The 18,113-nt window shown below is 51.4% G+C and overlaps 1 protein-coding gene across 2 annotated transcripts in view; it reads right to left on the bottom strand.

The window, feature by feature from the left end:
• Positions 1–378: 378 nt before the first annotated feature.
• Positions 379–18,113, bottom strand: part of INTS9 (integrator complex subunit 9) — a 104,842-nt gene continuing 87,107 nt past the window's right edge. For both annotated transcript variants that reach the window (XM_059697574.1, XM_059697575.1), the window contains exons 10-17: positions 17,769–17,949; positions 16,270–16,330; positions 13,481–13,652; positions 10,325–10,449; positions 8,755–8,922; positions 4,331–4,429; positions 3,233–3,370; positions 379–1,096 (exon numbers count right to left, since the gene is read on the bottom strand). In XM_059697574.1, coding sequence (XP_059553557.1) covers positions 920–1,096; positions 3,233–3,370; positions 4,331–4,429; positions 8,755–8,922; positions 10,325–10,449; positions 13,481–13,652; positions 16,270–16,330; positions 17,769–17,949 — 1,121 coding nt within the window. In that variant the 3' untranslated portion in view covers positions 379–919. The remainder of the gene's footprint in view (positions 1,097–3,232; positions 3,371–4,330; positions 4,430–8,754; positions 8,923–10,324; positions 10,450–13,480; positions 13,653–16,269; positions 16,331–17,768; positions 17,950–18,113) is intronic.

The following is an 18,113-nucleotide window of genomic DNA, read 5'->3' on the forward strand; positions in this document are numbered from 1 at the left end:
AAACTATGAATTTTATTTTTTTAAATGTGACTCTCCTATTCTTCTAGATTCTTTTGTTTTTGATTTCAGAGAGGGAGAGAATCATTGGTTGCCCCCTGCACGTCCCCTACTAGGGATTGAGCCCACAACCCTGATATGTGCCCTTGACTGGAATTGAACCCGGGACCCTTCAGTCCTCAGGCTGATGCTCTATCCACTGAAGCAAACCAGCTAGGGCTGAATTTTATATTTAAAAAAAAGCCAGGTTATATTAGTAAACATGCTCACCAAAGAAAAAAATTGCTACAGTATTTTTTAAATTTATGCTAGTCTGAATATTTCCACATTTTTTCAGATACTGTATCAGTGTAAATTGTAGGTTCAACAGAGCATAGAGAATCCTATAAAAATAAGTTTTATTCTCAAAATGGGCTCACAATATAAAACACAGATAAATGGATTAATTTTACTAATTTTTTTGGGATCATCTGTCTTATCAGATGCAACACAGTAGACAAGCAAGTAAAACACAGTCACTGGTTCCCCACCTGAGGCCTGTGACACGATGAAAAACAAACACTGGCCACCAGAGACAAGTCAGTCATCTTTTCACCTCCCCTCCCCTCCCCTCCTGTCACTCTTATGCCACTCGGCTCACTGTCTTACCATCCTGGCTACCCAAGAGAGCCAGGCTTGGGAAGAAAATGAGTCGAAAGCTTAAATAAAGCAAAAGCTCTTGCCTGAGACAGCACTGCAAGTCAGACCAGCAGGTGTGGCCCTCTCTCCTGACATGGCCCTCAGAGCCTTTTCCTTTAGGTCAGAGACCGCCACAAAGGCCTGGCTGACCTTGTGTGCCCTCCCTCACTTGGCTTGTGCTGGGCAGGCAGAGTGTGAAGGGCGGTGGGATCTCAGGGAAGCAGACATGGCTCACGTGTTCCATTCAGAACTTCTGGAGGAATTTGAGGACAAGGTCCCGCAGTCGTACCCTGAGCATCTCGTCATTGTCACAGATGATGTGGGTTGAATCTTCCTCTATCTGGATGAGGGTCTCAGCTTCTTGGAGCAGGACGATGTGGCCCTTGGCTGTGTCCTCTACTTTGATGTCACTGAAGCCATGCTGCTCCAACAGAAAAGAGGAGGAGGTTGGTGGGGACTCTGAGGAGCAGCGACTGACCGCAGGCAGGGGGGTATTTCAGCAACTGAGAACCCTAACCACGGCCCTTCCCAGACAGCTAAGCTCAGTGTCTAGAAACCGGCGTGTCTGACCCTCCTCAGTGAATCCTTCAGACCAGACCTCCTGCAGTTCAACCCGAGTTCACACAGAGCGGCCGCGGACAACGCAGGGGCTCAGGGTGCCGACTGTCGGCAGAGCTGAAAATCCACACATAACTTCTGGCTCCCCAAAAACTTAGCCACAGTTGGCCCTCGGCGCCCACCAGGAACTGGTTCCAGGACCCCCTGTAGATACCAAACCTGTGGGTGTTCAAGTTCCTCATATGAAATAGTGTTAACAATGCTCTCCATCTGTGGATCGAAAATACTGTTTCTGATCTGTGGGTGCAAAACCCAGGGAGATGGAAGGCTGACTGGATGTATTGAAAAGGCTCCATGTATAAGTGGAACGGCACACTTCAAACCTGTGTAGTTCAAAGGTCAACTGTACTTCAAAAGAGGCCCCCGAACATGCAAAACAAAAGAGAATTTCTGTAACCTGCGTGCACTTTTGTGATTGAGGAGCACAGCCCAGTGCCTGGTCAGGTCAGGGGTCTGGGACACTGGGCTCCCCGCCAGCAGCCTCCGCGCCAAGCCCATGAGCCCTGGTGACAAGGCTCAGTCCTGCCCAGGAAAATGCCATTCCTCACAGCACAAGCCCGGTGATCGGGCACATCCCGCTCAGGGAGAAGGAAATAACGCCGCACAGCAAATGCCTCTCCAGCCGTCTCCGATGCGAATCACAGGACTTGCTTACACATCAGACGTAATGTTGAGAAAAAAGAAAAGAAGTGGAAAGAAGACCGATCTGCCTGAAAGGGATGCCAAACAGGTGAGGAACCAGACCTGAGGAGCTCCACCTAGTTCTCGCGAGCACACCTGTGGGGTGGGGCAGACGAACGTCCCTCCTGCAGAAGGAACGCGGCAGAGATGGTGGAGGCAACAGGGTCAGGTCCTGGGCTCAGCGCCCGGGTCACCTGGGCGCTGAGCTGGGCAGAAGAACTAAGTAAAGGTCTTTCCGGGGAAGCAAGTTGTTTAAAAGACAAGTCGAGGGTGAGTCCCGGCACCAGGGACCGGGGCTGCTGCAAGGTCATGAGGAGGCACTTACTGGTATGTCCCCCACTCGACGCCCATGGAGCACCCACAGTACCACCAGGGGCCGGGGAGCCGCACAACCTGGTGGAAGCCCTTCCTTCAGGGACAATGAAATGACAATGGAGAAAACAAATCCCAATAAAGAGAGCTTTTCCCATGTGGAAGCACTCAGCCACTGAGGGACTTAGTGTGGACGAACGGCAGCAGCTGATGGTTTAAAAGAAGAAAGTCTCTTTTCCTGGAACTTTTTATTCCAGTTAGTTGCAGTTCTTGCAAGAAGCAGCATGAATAATACGTTTAGCTAATTCCCTCTTTCTAGCAAGGATTCTGTGATTCTGTAAACATTAAAATCTTTGAAGTTCTGTGACTGAAGCCAAAATTCTAAAAACCTTTAAGGTTAAATTATTTTCCTTATAATTGTAGTTGAGAAGCCTGCTCCTTGGGAGGGGCGGCCATTGGGACAAGGTGTGACCAGCTGCTGCGATGGAAGAGGGACCCCTTTCTCTGAGGCAACGCCTCACAACTCCCGCCCGGCAATGGCGAGCTCGCGGGGACCCAGTAACACTGCCCCTTCTCCCGACACTCCCCCGAGACTCATCCCTGGGACCAGGCCACGCCAGCCGGGGCTTGTGGAGAAGGGAGGGCAGACCCTTCTCCCTCCCCCATCCCCGCCTGCTCGTCTGCCACAGGTTTCTGAGAAAGGCCTCAGCCTAGCTGCTCAAGGAGTGGCACCTGACGAGGCTGTCATCTCGCTACCTGGTACTGGATGGAAGGAGGGCCCGCTCCGTGCACCTCTCACTCTCCCCCAGGCTGCCCCTGGCATGACCTTGGACCAGGCAGACGCCACAGGGACAGGACTCAGTGGAGACCAAACCAAGTGGAAAGCAGGAGGCACGGAGAGAGAGGACAGCTCCTGGGCCGTGCAGACGTGCGAACGCGTGCTCACCTTCTCCAGGGTCTGCACGAACTGCTCCACTGGGATGGAACCGCTCAGCAAGGGCTTCAGAACCTTGCAGTCGGGGATGTCATCCGTCACCCGCTTTCTCTTCTTACCACCTGTGGGCTGGATTGGCCTGGGCGGGGGCTGGAGCGGGAGGGAACATGGGTCAGGACACACACAACCTGTGGGCACCCCAGGCCCAGCTAGCCTGGTGCCGCCTGTGGTGTCAAGTCTGCAGGCCCCGGGGCTCCACCTGGAGTCCTCAATCCGCATAAGCAAATGCCAGCTCTCCACACATCACACCTTATTTGGCAAAGACACCACCTTTGATAAAGAGCCACGTTCAATTTTTAACTGATTCAGTTCAGTGTTTTCTGAGTAAATTGTTAACCCGTGTTGGCAGTTGCAGGTGCAGCAATAGCACAGCCGCAAGGGACACTGGCTGTGGGTCACTGACTGGTGAGGACCCTCCTGGCCCAGAGAAGGTGCCCGTAACGCCGCGGCGAGAGACTTCTGTGAGGGCCAGTCACACGGAGCACGGGGCCCAGCACAGTGTCCCGCACACTTCACACTCCCACGATGCAGGGCGAGCGGTGACGCAGACCAGCTCTGCAAGGTGCTACCCACCCACGTGGAGCTGTACAGGGAGGCCCAGGCCCTCGGCCCCGATGGCAGCTGTGCTTAGTATTTCTGGGCCTCGGTGGGAGGGTGCCACCTGGGCTGATTTTAAAGCTCCCCTCCCCCAGCACCACCTAGTGCCCTGCAGTGCTGGGTGGGCACCCGCGGAGCTCTGAGTGATGGGGAACTTCCAGAGCCGTGAGCAGCACTTAGGATGATGGGTGGCCCCATCTCTGTGAATGGCAGTTTCTCTTCCCCTTTCTCTCTAAGGCGCTGGCCAGTGAGCAATAAGCAGTGGAGGGTTTACAGGCAGCGCCCTCTTTAGGTCTCGCATCTGATCCGTTAGGTAGTCTGGTCCCCGGGTTCGCTGGTTTGGGAAGTAGTGTCCAGGAGCCGGCTGAGTGCTAGGGCGTTGTGCGGAGGGAGCTGTAGTTCCAGGCCCTGGAGGTTCCCGGGGTCCCGCCCGGCCACCCTCCCCCGCGGTACCTGAAGCGCGTGCTTGTTGTCTTTAGTGTGCAGCACAGCCGAGACGGTTGCCAAGGAAACGCCAGGCTTCATCTCCATGGGCACCAGTGAGTCTGCGAGCTGGAAGCAAAGGGGTTTCGGTCAGGCCCTCTCATCTGGGGCATGGGGGCTACAGCTCCGCCCTCTGTGCAGAGCTCCCCACGCGTCCCTGCCAGCCTGCTGGGAAAGGTACCAATCGGCAAGTGTTATAAAGCTGAGCCTTTAAAGGTCACCTTTATTTTATTTTATTTTGCATTTTTATTTACATTATTTTGGTCTAAAATGACCAAATGGCCCTTGCTGGTTTGGCTCAGAGGATAGACAGAGTGTCAGTCTGTAAAATGAAAGGTCCCGGGTTCGATTCCGGTCAAGGGCATGTACCTGGGTTGCAGGCTCCTCCCCGGCCGGGGCTCATGCAGGAGGCAACCAATCAATGTGTTTCTGTCTTTCCCTCTCTCTAAAAATCAATGGAAAAATATCCTTGGGTGAGGATTAAAAAACAATAATAAATGACCAAATAACTTCAGGGAAGAAAGAAGGTAAAAAATTAATTTTTAACCCAAACTACATCACGCAAATTATCTATTATCTCTCTCTACTGCAATAAAGGAAGGAAGGAAGGGATGACAGAGGGAAGGCGTGCGGTGGCAGATAAGCTGGGCTGAGGAGGGAAAGAGAACAAACCAGTGTCCCAGGCACAGTCCCGCGTGCTTTGCCTGGAGGCCTCCCCAGATTCCTGCGGTTACCGGTGCCGACCCTGCTGCTTTCCCCTTTGTTAGTCAACACCCAGCGGACAGCACGCCCGCAGCCTGCCCGGGGCTGGCATCTGAACCGCGACCACCTCCTCTCCACCTCTGGCGGCTCCGGGAAGACACCCAAGTCTTCTCTGGTAGCTCGGAGCCTGCGGACTAACGCGACTTGCAAATGTAAAGCAGTGCCCGCTCTTCCCATTATCTTTTTTAAAGATACATTTTTCAAAGAAGATATGTTAGTTATGTTAACATCTAATGGGTTTATATTACTTTGGAATGAATTAATAAATATTTTTAAATTTGTTAGTTTTAACTTCTAGTTAGCAAACATTAATATCATCCGCATAAACAAAAGCTCTTTGGGCTCTGTTTTTGTTTTTCCCTCAAGGATATTTTTTCCATTGATTTTTGGAGAGTGAAGGGAGAGGGAGAAACAGAGAAACACTGAATGTGAGAGACACATCAGTTGGTTGCCTCCCTCATGCCCCTGACCAGGGCTGGGAGCCTGCAAACAAGGTACGTGCCTTTGACGAGAATTGAACCTGGGACCCTTCAGTCGGCAGGCCGACGCTCTATCCACTGAGCAAACCGGCTAGAGCTGGGGTTCTAATTTTTAACAAGTCTTGATACCACAGTTTGAGAACGGCTGGATTAACGTGTTGAAATCTAAACCTAACCCTTCAACCTCACTGTACAACTCTAAGTTAGAAAGTAAATACAAAGATGATCCAAAGATTGGGCCAGCATCTCGCACTCTGAGATGAGCAAAATGCAGAGAAAATGAAAAGCAAAATCCTGTATGTTAAACAATCTTAACATCCGGAGGTGCAGATGGTTAGCTCCATGTTGGTGTTACAAACAAAACAAAAACTTTGCTTCTTTTTGGAGGGGGAACATGCTTTCTTCTCTCCCCATAAAAAAATATCATTATTAATGTTAACTACTGAAACAAAACAAACACTGGCAATATGAACCTAAGGGTTGGCAGCAGGAGGACCCTGGACTGAAGGCTGGCCGACAGGGCGATGGAGCTGGTTACCCAGGGACCTGCAGGTGCACAGGGCGGGCAGGGCAGGTCTCAGAGCTGCTACTCTGTTCCTACAGCATTTGAAGGGCTTCGTGAATAGAACGGGGTGCTGTGCACCCCCTGCAGCGACCTTCCCCCCCTCCCCCCAGTCAATCCCTTCCTTCTCTGGCTCAGTGTCAGAGGTGTAACAGCAGATGTAGTCTTTTCTTCTGGTGACTTAGAAAGGGAACAGGCAAGTTAACAAGGACTGTTTAATCATGGGTAAGGATAAACTTGGGCATGAGAAATGCCAGAAACCAATTAGTCAGATGGTTTCTCGGTGGACGTCTTAATATTTTTGTTTCTGTCTTGGAAACAACATGCGGCTTCCTTTTGCCTCTAGTATGGAAACTGGGACTCCCGGGATGGGCCTGTCCATTGTGGGGCTCACATTTTCAGTGCGAATTGACCTGGGGGCTCCACTCTCACCTAAAAGACAGGATCTGTAACCTGTGTTGGGGTGACCTTTGTGGACAGACATGTTGGTGGTCACCTGAGGTTTTCTCAGGGCAGAGCAGGCATCTCTCACTCTGAGATGAGCAAAATGCAGAGAAAATGAAAAGCAAAATCCTGTATGTTAAACCACCTTAACATCCGGAGGTGCAGATGGTTAGCTCCATGTGCCAAGTCGAAGCACTGTGCCCGTCTCATAGAGCGGGTGACAGTCCATGGGAAGTGCTTAGTATTGTCCCATAGGGAGGGTCCATAAACAGGTAACTTCCATTATAATTAGGCAGAGGAGCCAGGAGGCCGGGCTAGTGAGGTATGGAGCAAGGACAACTGGGCATTCAGAGCTGAGAGTTTTTATCCCCTCGGTCATGAGAGGATGTGGCCTGAAAGAGGAGCACAGAGCCTGCTGCACGCTATCCCTGGCTCTCAGCATCCAAGAAAATTCATGGAGGCAGCCCTGCCACTTCTCAGGAATGAACTGTAATTAGAAATGCAAGTCAGCTGCTCAGCTGAGAGGGCGAGAGGAGGGTTTGAGCGGCTGCATTCACAATCTCTAACGAAAAATTAATAATTTTCCTTTTAAAGAATTAGCAGACCACAAACATCCAAATGACCATCAAAGTAGTCTATGTGAGAAGCCGTACATCTTTCCACAGTATTGCTTAAGGTGTCTGTGATGACTCCTTTCAAAAAATTGCCTTTATGACCCATTTATAAGGTTTATAAGAAAACTGGTATCATTGCTTTGACGTTATAATTTGGCTTGGGCTGAAATCACCTAGCTTTTTCACTCCACCTTGGTCACCAGTCTTCACTACAAATGAGTTTTCGGATCGCCTCCAGCAGTCACTCCACTTACTCCTCCCTCCCCCGCAGGGGTGAAGAGCTGCCTGGAGTGACTGCACTGGGCACATACTCCATGCTCTCAGAGCCTGGGGCCTGGACTACCCCGCCTCTCTGTGCGTCCCCTGCAGGAAGAGGGGTTCTCGTCCTTGCCCGTTCTCCCCACATTTGCCCTCTCTCCAGCCGGGGCTCACAGTAGACACTGTCACTTCTTCAGTCTGGCCACACTGGCTGCAGAGAGCACGGGCCCTGTGGCGGCTCCCTCCAAGGGTCCAGGAGTGAAACGAGAATGGGTGTAACGTGTGGGTGACACACGTGTGGTAGTGAAGAGCAGACTGCTTGCATTAAAAAAAAACCCACCTTGACTGTTCTGTGTTGGTGAATCACTTTTATCTAAGTCAATTCTTATTTTTAAACCTCACCTGAGGATATTTCTTCCATTGATCTTTAGTGAGATAGTGGGAAAGAGGGAGGGGGGCGGAGAGAGAGAAACACTGATGTGAGACACACTGCCTGGCTGCCTCCTGCACTTGGGGCCTGGAATGGAACCCAGACCCTTCAGTCTGTGGGCTGATGCTCTACCCATTAAGCCAAACAGGCCGGGATCTAAGTCAATTATTGAAATTCATTTGATCTCCTTTATCTATTGCTCTTAATTAAAATAACTGAGGGTAACTCTGGGAAGGACTGCATGTCCCGGAAACCGAGTCCCCACTGGTGGCACCTGGCCCTGCCCCACCACCAGCCTTTGTTGGGCAGGAAATGAGCACCACCCGGAGCTGAGACGTCAGTCCCAGACCTGGACATTATTCTGAACTCCAAAGAGAATTCTGGGGACACTGTTCTTAGTAAGTTTCCTGCCTCTTTTTATTGTTTGCGAAAACCATGTTCGAGCGACCTGCCTGCCATTTCGGGAGCCGGGCACTGACTGCTGCCTGCCTCCCCCAGACCAGCCTCTCACGCAACCTACAGGTCCCCACGACGGTACGCTGTGTAACGGTTCCCTGTTAACACAGGCTCAGATCCCATGTAACTAAACTATTTAGACTTCAACAGACCACGTCCGTAGATCAAAATCCGGGCCTCCCGGGTCGCATGCAGAACCTTAATCGGAGCAGCAGTCAGCAGCCCTGATGTTCCCAGCTGTCGCTTCACTACTTGGAAAATGTGAATGAAAACATGAAATCCCACCTCTTCCCACCGACTTGTTTAAGGGCTTACGGGGCTCTGGTTCACACACATTTGACACAAACCCGAAAAGAAAGCCAGGGCTGCTCCCAGAGACGCCCGCTCACCTCCGGCATGATTTCGATCTTCTCGTAGCGCCGCTTGAAGGGCAGGGCGAGGACCTCGGCGCGCCGGTAGGACATGGGCGGCGGCTGGCAGTCGATCATCAGGTCCATCCTGTGGGCCTGCGCGGGCGGCGGCTGCGTGTACTGCTCGGGGCAGACCACGTGCAGGGGCTGAGCGACCGGGGGATGGGAGGGGGGAGGAGGGAGAGGAGGCCGTGAGGCAGAGCAGCCCGTTCAGAAGCCCCTTCCTCAGCTGCTCCTCCCTTTTGGCACAGACAAGGCTCAGCACTTCCAGGCCACTGTGAACTTTCCTCTCAAACCCAAGTGGCCAGAGAGGAGAGATGAGTGCCGTGGGGGACAGAAGGGCAACTTCAGGCAAGCCCTGCACCGTAGCCATGGTGACAGGCAAGGCACCTTCTACCTGCCTCAGAGCCGACTCCAGTCCCAGCCTGAGGACTCCCCGTCTCTCACCCGGGAGACCAGGCAGCCTCTCCAGTTTCAGCACCGGCCGGCTGAGGGGCTGGACGAGGACCCGCTGGCTTAAGGAATGCGGGTGAAGTTGCCCAGGAATGGAAACCACAGGCTCTTCACCACCCAGCGTGCTGGGCACAGGGGGCGGGGGTCACACCACCCAGCAGCCCGAAGGCGGGAACTGCTCCAAGCCCGGCCAGAGAAAGCCACACTCTTCCCTGCCCTCCTGGGCCTCAGCCTTCCCGGCCTCTCGCTACATTTCCTCTGAGTTTTGTGTTGGCGTCTCTCATCCTGCGGTCAGAGACTGCGGAGGAGAGTGAATGCCCGGCCGCGGCGTGAGGGGCATCACACCTGCTGAGGGAGGAGCTGGGAGTCGGGTGCGGGCCACCGTGGCCCTCGTTTGGGGTCCTGAAGATACCGTGGGGGGGGGGGGGGGGAGTCAGAGACGCCCCTGCCTGTTCTCAGCCATCCTTCCCGACAATTCCAACTGCCTCCCCACCCCCAACCCTCAAACACCCCCGCCCAGTGTAGCTGACCCCGTGTGGCGGTTTTCATCCATCCCCTGCTCTCTCTCCAGTCTCCTTCTGTCCAGATGTCTTCCCTTTACCTCCCACCTCACCCAACTACTTCTCCCCTTGCTCTGGGGCAGAAAGTGCAAAATGCAAACACGCAGCAAACGAAAGCAAGAACAAAAACCAAACCAAACTGAACTTCCGAAGAAAAGCAAAACGACACTGCTCCCCTTCTATCCCCCACTGCACTCCCAGCTATCCGTCCAGGTCCCAGGGAAGCTGCCTTTGGCTCTGTGAGGACTTTTTGGGGGGTTGGGGGGCCAGCTGGCTTTTAACTGGACACAAATGGTCCTCACAGAAAGGACAGTCTTTACGCCTGCTCCTCCTTCCCACCTGGAGTTCACAGGAATGGACGCTTCCTTCGGGGTGTGAAGCCCACGCTGAAGTGTGAAGGGAAATGCCCAGCTCTGCAGACGCTGAGCCGCTGTGGGAGGAAGGAACGCCCCCAGAGGCCCCGCCCTCGCACCAGACACACCCACGGAGGCCAGGACACAGGTCACAGGAGACACTGGCACGGTTGCCTTGGTTACCTGCACTTCTTTGAGCAGCTTTGACACTTGGATGAAATTCAGCCGGGTATCAATGGGGCAGTAAATGCATTTCATGGCCAAGGGCTGGTAGGGAGCCAGTGCCTCCAGGTACGAGAAGTCGGGTTCTAAGGAAAGCACAGATGAGACGAATTAAGTGCGGGGAGCAGAGCGGCTGCCCTGCGAGGAGACGGCTGGTACGGTCAGGGCAAGCAGGTGTCAGAAGGGTGAGCCAGTGAGTAAGTGCTCCAAGGGGCCGGGCCCCTCATCACCAGAGAGAGGAGCCACTTACCCCCAGGGACAGGGAGAGACCAGGGCGAACCCTGTAGGATGGGGGGGCAATGGCAGGTATGAGTGTGAATAAAGGGGTCGATGAGCTAAATGAGGGATAAATAAGTGGGTGAGAAGAGAAAGCTCTTGTTTGCAACAAAATACCAGTTAATAAATGCAAAAGAAATGATAAAAATTGTTTAGAAATCACTGTCTGGCAACCATCACAGTAATAACGTATTCAGTCCCGAATCATCAGTAAATGCTACAAAAGTTAGATGAAAATTTGAGGAAGACCAGGACACACACACAGACTCAGTGTCCCACAAGAGATAAAATACAGAACAGTAACTTCAGAGTGAAGAAATGTGGCCCTGGACTCTAGTGCTCCGGGTCAACACTCAGGCCGGAGGCCAGCACAGGCCACAGAAAGATGCACCCAGAAGAAAACGGGAAGGGCCTGGACCCCATGGGAGCAAAGTGCTACTCCTGTCGGCAGAGCCCAGCACATCCCGACGGGGACCCACCCTGTCACGACGACCAGTTGTTCCCCAAGAGGCACTCGTGCTGTCTGCTTGGGGGGGACGGTTCTCTCCGCCTGAGGAGCTGCCCCGCTGGGTCCGAAGACCTGGCTCCCCCCTGGCGTGCACACAGCCTGCCCCCATGTGCTTCCTCACCTGCACACCTGCTGTGCTCACGACAGCTGCCCAAGTGCCCACATGTTTACATTAACACCCTCCGGTGGATCCTGTTTCCTTAAGAAGAGCACGTAGGAACCCCCATATGGGCCAGCACAGGGAGGGTGGCTGACCCCTCTTTTCATCCACTGTGCGAGCTGCAATTCCCATCGTCATTGTAACACAACTGGAAGAACTGGTCCAAAACTTGTGACTCTAGCAGACATCACGCATGTGGACACGTCTGTTCTCGAAGCCCAACTAACCAGTTTAAACTTAAATTCATTATTCAGGGCGGTCACAGACAATCGCAGAGCCTTGACTTCGTCCAGCTGGCTAAAGAAAAGTTTATACAGAGCGGGTGTGCCACTGTCCATGAGTCAGCACCTCCTCAAACAGGAGAGACCACCCTTGGTCCCACTGCAGGCGACGTCCCTGCACGGCCCTGCTCAGCAGAACCAGACAGCGGTGAGCTTCTGGGTGTCAGGAATCAAGGTTCGGTGGCTGACTTCCTCCGCCAGGGCTGCAAGGGGACCCGGGAAAGAAGCAGCTGGCAGCTGCTCTCTGATTCTGCACTTCCTGCCAGCGGGGTGTCGGCAGGAGCGGGCCCGCACCCAGGCTGGCCACCTTCTCCTGCTGGACATAGCGATTTCACCAACACTGACCCAGCCAAGGCCACTTGGTGACCACGATGGACCCAGACAAAAACAAGACCCCCCTCCACCCCCGCCCCCGTAATCCTGCCTGAACCACAGCACTGTCCGCACCACACACATTACCTACCCGGCTCCACTCTTCCTGCCTCTGGCTACGAGTCACTGAGACACCCAATCCATGTCACACGTCTGTGACCCCGCCTCACGCCTGCCTGTGGCCGCGTTTCCCCTCATCGCCATGAGTCAGTCAGCCCGAGTTTGTTTAAGCACCGTTTGCTCCCGGAGGCCTCTGGCTGACGGCACTGTTTGCTCACAAACAGGCTGAGCACGGGGAGGACCCACAGGGTCCCTGACCCCGAAGCTGTGGGCACAGTAGCCTCTGCTCCATGAAGTTTAAAATAACTGTAAGACGGCACCCAAGCAACAGCTCTGTGTGCAGGCCCTGCATGAAGTGCCTTCTCACACGACCCACCCAACACACAGCTGCCCAGGAGAGGGCCACCTCGGGCTCCAGGTCACAAGGGGAGCCAGGCTTCAGGGGCGGAGGCAGCTTGGCCGAGGGGACAGCAAGTTGGATGACTTCAGAGCAAGGTTTTTTACTGCACAGCCCGTAAGACGTTCAAATGTCGAGGCTGTCCGAGGGCCTTAAATTGATCACATAATATAGCAATTAAGTAAAAACTCTACTTGGTCTCATTAATGGACTTATTTTACTCTGAGGGGTTCATTCTCCAGAAAAAAAACCTGCAGTTCAAGCCGGAGCGAACTTTCACCAAAGCAGAAAGATCCAGTTCAGGAAACGAGCCCTAAAGGTAAACAGGCTGGCGACTAGGACTCCCTTGAAGCAGTTTACGCAGCCCTCCCCTCAGCAGTGCGGTGAAATCTGTCTCTGGGGAAGAGCTGCAAACACGGATGCAAAAGCTTTGACAGTTACTTACCAAGACCTTGTGCTTTACCTGACTCTTTCCCTGGATTCTTTATCCTTTAATATTTATGACAAAAGAGTGTTCATACTTATGCCTTATTTTAAAAACTATCTCTGGCCCTGACTGGTGTGGCTCAGTTAGTTGGAACATCGTCCTGTACACCAAATGGTCACAGGTTCAACTCCTAGGAAGGCAACTGATCCATGTTTCTCTCTCACGCTGATGGTTCTCTCTCTCCCCCCGCCTTACCCCCTCTCTCTAAAATCAATAAGCATATCCTTGGGGGAAGATTAAAAAAAAATTGTCCCCCTAGCCAGTCTGGCTCAGCGGATGGAGCGTCGGCCTGCAGACTGAAGGGTCCCAGGTTCAGTTCTGGTCAAGAGCATGTATCTCGGTTGTAGGCTCATCCCCGGCCCTGGTTGGAGCGTGTGCGGGAGGCAACCAATCGATGTGTCTCTCCACAAGATGTTTCTCTCTCTCTGTCTCTCCCCCTCCCTCCCACTCTCTCTAAAAATCAATGGAAAAAAATCCTCTGGAGAGGATTAACAGCAACAACAAAATTGTCCCTGGGTCTCTACTTGGTAGGTGAGCTCAGTGATGGTCCCAGCGAAAGGGCAGGGCGTGACTTACCTGTGAATATGACAGTGTTGAGACTGGACTTCCCCCAGAGCTCCATGAAATGGACCACGTCCCCAAACCGGAGGGAAGGGTGCCCAGTGAACACCACGCACGGCTGCCTGAAGTCGTTGCTGAAGTCGCCGTGGATGCTGGGGTAGTGCTTCAGCTTGTTGGTCTGAATGAGCTAGAATCGATATACAAAACGTTAGCCTGTCTGGGTGGGAGGGAGGCCAGAAGTAAATTAAAAATACAAGTGAATCTCATTATAATTTGCCAAAGATTAACATTTTTTAAATCTAGAATGTAACTTTTTCACTCAATGGAAGCTTTTCAGGTTGTTACGGCTGATGCAGTCCTGTCTGCCTTTATAGCGGGGGTGGGAGCATCCGGCCCTCGGGCCGCACAGGGCCCACAAAATCATTTGGTCTGGCCCTGCCAAGGCATTGGGGTGAGTTAATGACATGTTTAACCAAATACAGCAGGCTAATTTAAAAAAAAAAAAAAAAAATATATATATATATTTTTTTTTTATTGATTTTTTACAGAGAGGAAGGGAGAGGGATAGAGAGTTAGAAACATCGATGAGAGAGAAACATCGATCAGCTGCCTTCTGCACACCCCCTACTGGGAATATGCCCTTAACCAAGGTACATGCCCTTGACCGGAATCGAACCTGGGACCCTTCAGTCCATAGGCCAACGCTCTATCCACTGAGCCAAACCGGTCAGGGCGAGCAGGCTAATTTTTAAGTTGGTAATTTTGTACGGCCCGCGAATGATGTTGTAAATATCCAAGCGGCCCTTGGCAGAAAAAAGGTTCCCCACCCCCTGCTTTATAGCTTCCTGACACTCCGAGCCCTGGCCCCCAAGTCCCCGGTCTCAGGTCACCTTCCCAAAACATGTGCTTCACCCAGTTCTGCCACCAGTACACACCTCCCACAAGAGCCACTCTTTACCCACACGGACCTCCTTTGGAGCGTCAGTTCCTGTGGCAGCTTCATAATGACCAAGGCCACACTGGCTCTCGGAAGCCTGGGAGCTGTGACATCATCGCACAGAGAGCTAAGGCAGAGGCAGGCCGTGCACAGCCCCAAACTTGCCTCAAACGTTTATATTTGGAACCAAAAAGGTCTCCCTTCCAGCCCAATACTAGATAATACCCTCCCAACGTCAGGCCGACCCAAGGCAACACCGTGTACAGCCACAGCCACAGACAGCATCTTAGGACCCTGGGCAGACACTGCCTGCTGCCTCGACCCTGCCCCCACCTCCCTACTCCAGCATCGAAAGGTCAGATCCCAAAAATCCAGACGTCAGAGACCCTAGGTGTCCACTAAGCCAAAGGGAATTTTGCCCGGAGGTGCTGTTGAGTGGGTGATGGAATTACCATGACACGGGTTAATCCTGAGGCAAGCCCTCGTGCAGAAGGGGGTCTGGAAACTGTCATTGGTGTCACGTGCTCCGATGGGACATGCACAGTAGGGAGCAAGCCCTCAACTCCCACTTTCCTCCCAAGTTACAAGCAAACAAAACTGACGTTCTTTCTGTAACCTAGCTGGCCACGGTCGTTACCTGCCCCAGTTAAATGGGTGAGCGCTGTCTAAAAGACAAATAAGTCTACTGGATCCAGAGACGTCAAGGAGATGAATGGGTCTCTAAGAATAGCACGTCTTTGCACGTAACTTGAGTCACTTTCCAGGCATCACCTAGAGTTCCTGCAGTTCTCCTGATCAATGCACAGGACCCAAGATAAATTCATCTCTTATTTTGTCGCTTGGACCGAACTGTCCAGGGACTACTGCATCTGACCATCCGGAATTACCACGTGCTCTGGAGGGTACCCTACTGCCAGTTCCCTAAAGTGCTGATGCCAATGTAAACATCTTCAAATTATGTATGTTATAATATATATAAACATAAAACACACACATATACATAAGACAAAAATTGGGAGAAATTCTATTGTGTGGTAGAGAAAATGGTTAAGAACATTATAGTATGTGCACATGATACGCCAGATTAGGCTGCAATAATAATACGAGACACACAGGAAAATGCCGGTGATACAATGTTTGGTGGAAGAAAAAAAACTGAAACAAAACAGGGCACACAGCTGCATAGAAACACTCATCCATCCTGTGAGGGAGGGAAATTTTCCTGTTTTTTAAAAATTGAGGTATAATTGACAAGTAACATTACTTCCAGGTATGCAAGCAACATCATCACTTGGTTGTATGTACATCATAAATGGTCACCACGGTAAGTCTAGCTGACATCTGTCGCTGTATAGTCACAATTTCCCCTTGTGACGAGGACGTAAGATCTGCTGTGAGCAGCTCTCAGCATTAACTCTGGTCACCGTGGGCACAGGACACCCCTGGGACTCATTTGTTTACAACTGGAGGTTTGTGCCTTTTGACCTCCAATTTTTTAAATTGATATGTTATCATTTTCATCATTAAAACTTCACATCTATGATTAACATAACTGGAAAGACTTTACAATAAAAAATCTGCTATGCAAACATTTTGGTAGATAATAGAATAGAATTCCTCGTGCAGTCAACGGAACAGAGGGAGGCTACGAAGGGTGAATGCACTGGTCATACGGTGTTAGTAAGGGGAAGTGATGGACCTGGAGTTAGAACACTCCACTGTCATCGCCTATGGGAAACAAGGGCGATGAGCTTACGTAAGGATTTCACTTTTGTCTAATGGCCTGCTATCTCCATCCATGTCCATTCACCTAAAGTTCTTTCTGAGTGAAAGAATGGTCTCTGATCCCAGCAGACCATTTTCTTACCTCTGCATGAGGAAAAGGTGGTTCTGGGAGATACACCTTCGTCTGCTTGTTGTGACAAAGCCTTAAAGAGGAAAAGCGGATAAGCCAGTCAGCTGGGCACACAGGCTCATTGGTGCCACCTAGTGGTAGCAGTGAATAAGTAATAAGTACAAGTAAAAATGTCCTGCAGTGACTCTCAGCATCTACAGAATAAAATCCAGTGTCTATAGAGCACTCAGGACAGAAAACTCTTTTAAGCACTTTTTTAAGCTTTAAAATTCTTCAATACATTTTTTCTTAAGACGTAACCTTGTTATTTTGAAATAATCTTAGATTTACAGGAAAGTTGCAAAGATAGTTGAGCTCCTCGTATGTCCTTCACCCACTGCCGCCGATGTTAATATCATGCACAACCGTGATACATTTGTTAAAATAAAACATTAACATCAGTACATTACGACGAGCCAAGTTCCAGACCTGACTGACATTTCACCAGCTGTCCCGCGAATGTCCTTCTGACCCAATCCAGGACTGTGTTGACTGGCTGAGCGCAGTATCAAGGGGAGAGTGACATACCCTTTTCAGAGACACAACTCTCTGCTTGTCACAGCCACTGAGCTGCACTGGCAACTCGAACTGGGGAGTAAGTGTCTCAATCCCCCGGCAGACATGAATGACGTGCACAGGGATGGAGAAGCCGCCTGAGTGTGCACACAGAAAAAGATCCCACCACAACGAAAAGGGGAGAGTCCTTAGGAAGAGCTGAGGGGCAGCATATGAGATGTGGCAGAGATGAGGCACACATTCCTTTTTCATGAGAAACTTAGTAGCACAGTGTGTCCGGGAGGCCACCACACCACTCACAGGGATGACACACTCTGTATGTGTTTGCACAGCCCTGAATGCTTGGAAACACCACCCTAAGGCACTACTGGGTGCCGGGTGACAGCTGACCTGTTTCCTCCTCCCGCCCTTCTTTTGGCCAAGGTGCGTTAGATTCAAACAGGCATCTAAGGAGTCCTAAAAAGGCTCACGGACATCTTACTGTTCAGTAATTTACTCTCCCTACGTTTGATCAATGTCCTGTAATAAAACTTAATTTTGTCACATGTCATGCTATTAAAATGAAGATATAGAGTTTTCTTTCAGATTTGGCATTAGAAGTGTAGACAACATGAGCGTGGGCTTTAACATCCTTTTCGCGTCTAGGATGCAATTTTACTTTGTAACAGCAGGCAGAAGACAGCATGTGAGAAGATAAATGGTAGCATTTCTGTTGCTAGTCTGGAAAGTGCTGGCTAAGTTACGTCTTTATCTTTGGTCCTCCCTCCCTTCCCAGCTACTCTCCAGCAGTTAGCCCTGTGACAGACTTGGCCTTCATTAGCACAGCTTCGCATCCCAGTACGGGAACGCCACAGAATGAAAGTCTCCCAGGACCGTGGGAAGAAGTGGGATCATTTCTGTTCTTACTGCTTGACTGTGCTGCCTCAAAGTAGAACTCAGAGAGAACACAGACATACCACTCAGCAAAGATCTGGGAAAACTCGAGGGAGCTGTTAGCCACGGGGGAGATGAAGTAGAAGGGGATGCTGGAGAGGCCGGCCGAGTCGATGTACTGGTACAGGCACTCCAGGAGGTCGTAGATCACCCCCGACGGGTAGCAGGGGACCAACACGTTTCCTCCGTTCCGGACGGTCAGCGCTGTGGAAGTTGAAGCCAGGAGGAAAATGGTAGTATCAAAAGAACAGCTTTATAAAAGTAGAATGGAACGTGTATACAGTATATGGATTTGTTTCATTTTCCTACTTCTGTGGGAATGTTAGCGTCCCCCCAAGTCCACACACTGAAGCCCTGACTTGCCTTGT

Source organism: Myotis daubentonii, chromosome 5 (assembly GCF_963259705.1).
Source record: "Myotis daubentonii chromosome 5, mMyoDau2.1, whole genome shotgun sequence".
Classification (NCBI taxonomy): Eukaryota; Metazoa; Chordata; class Mammalia; order Chiroptera; family Vespertilionidae; genus Myotis; species Myotis daubentonii.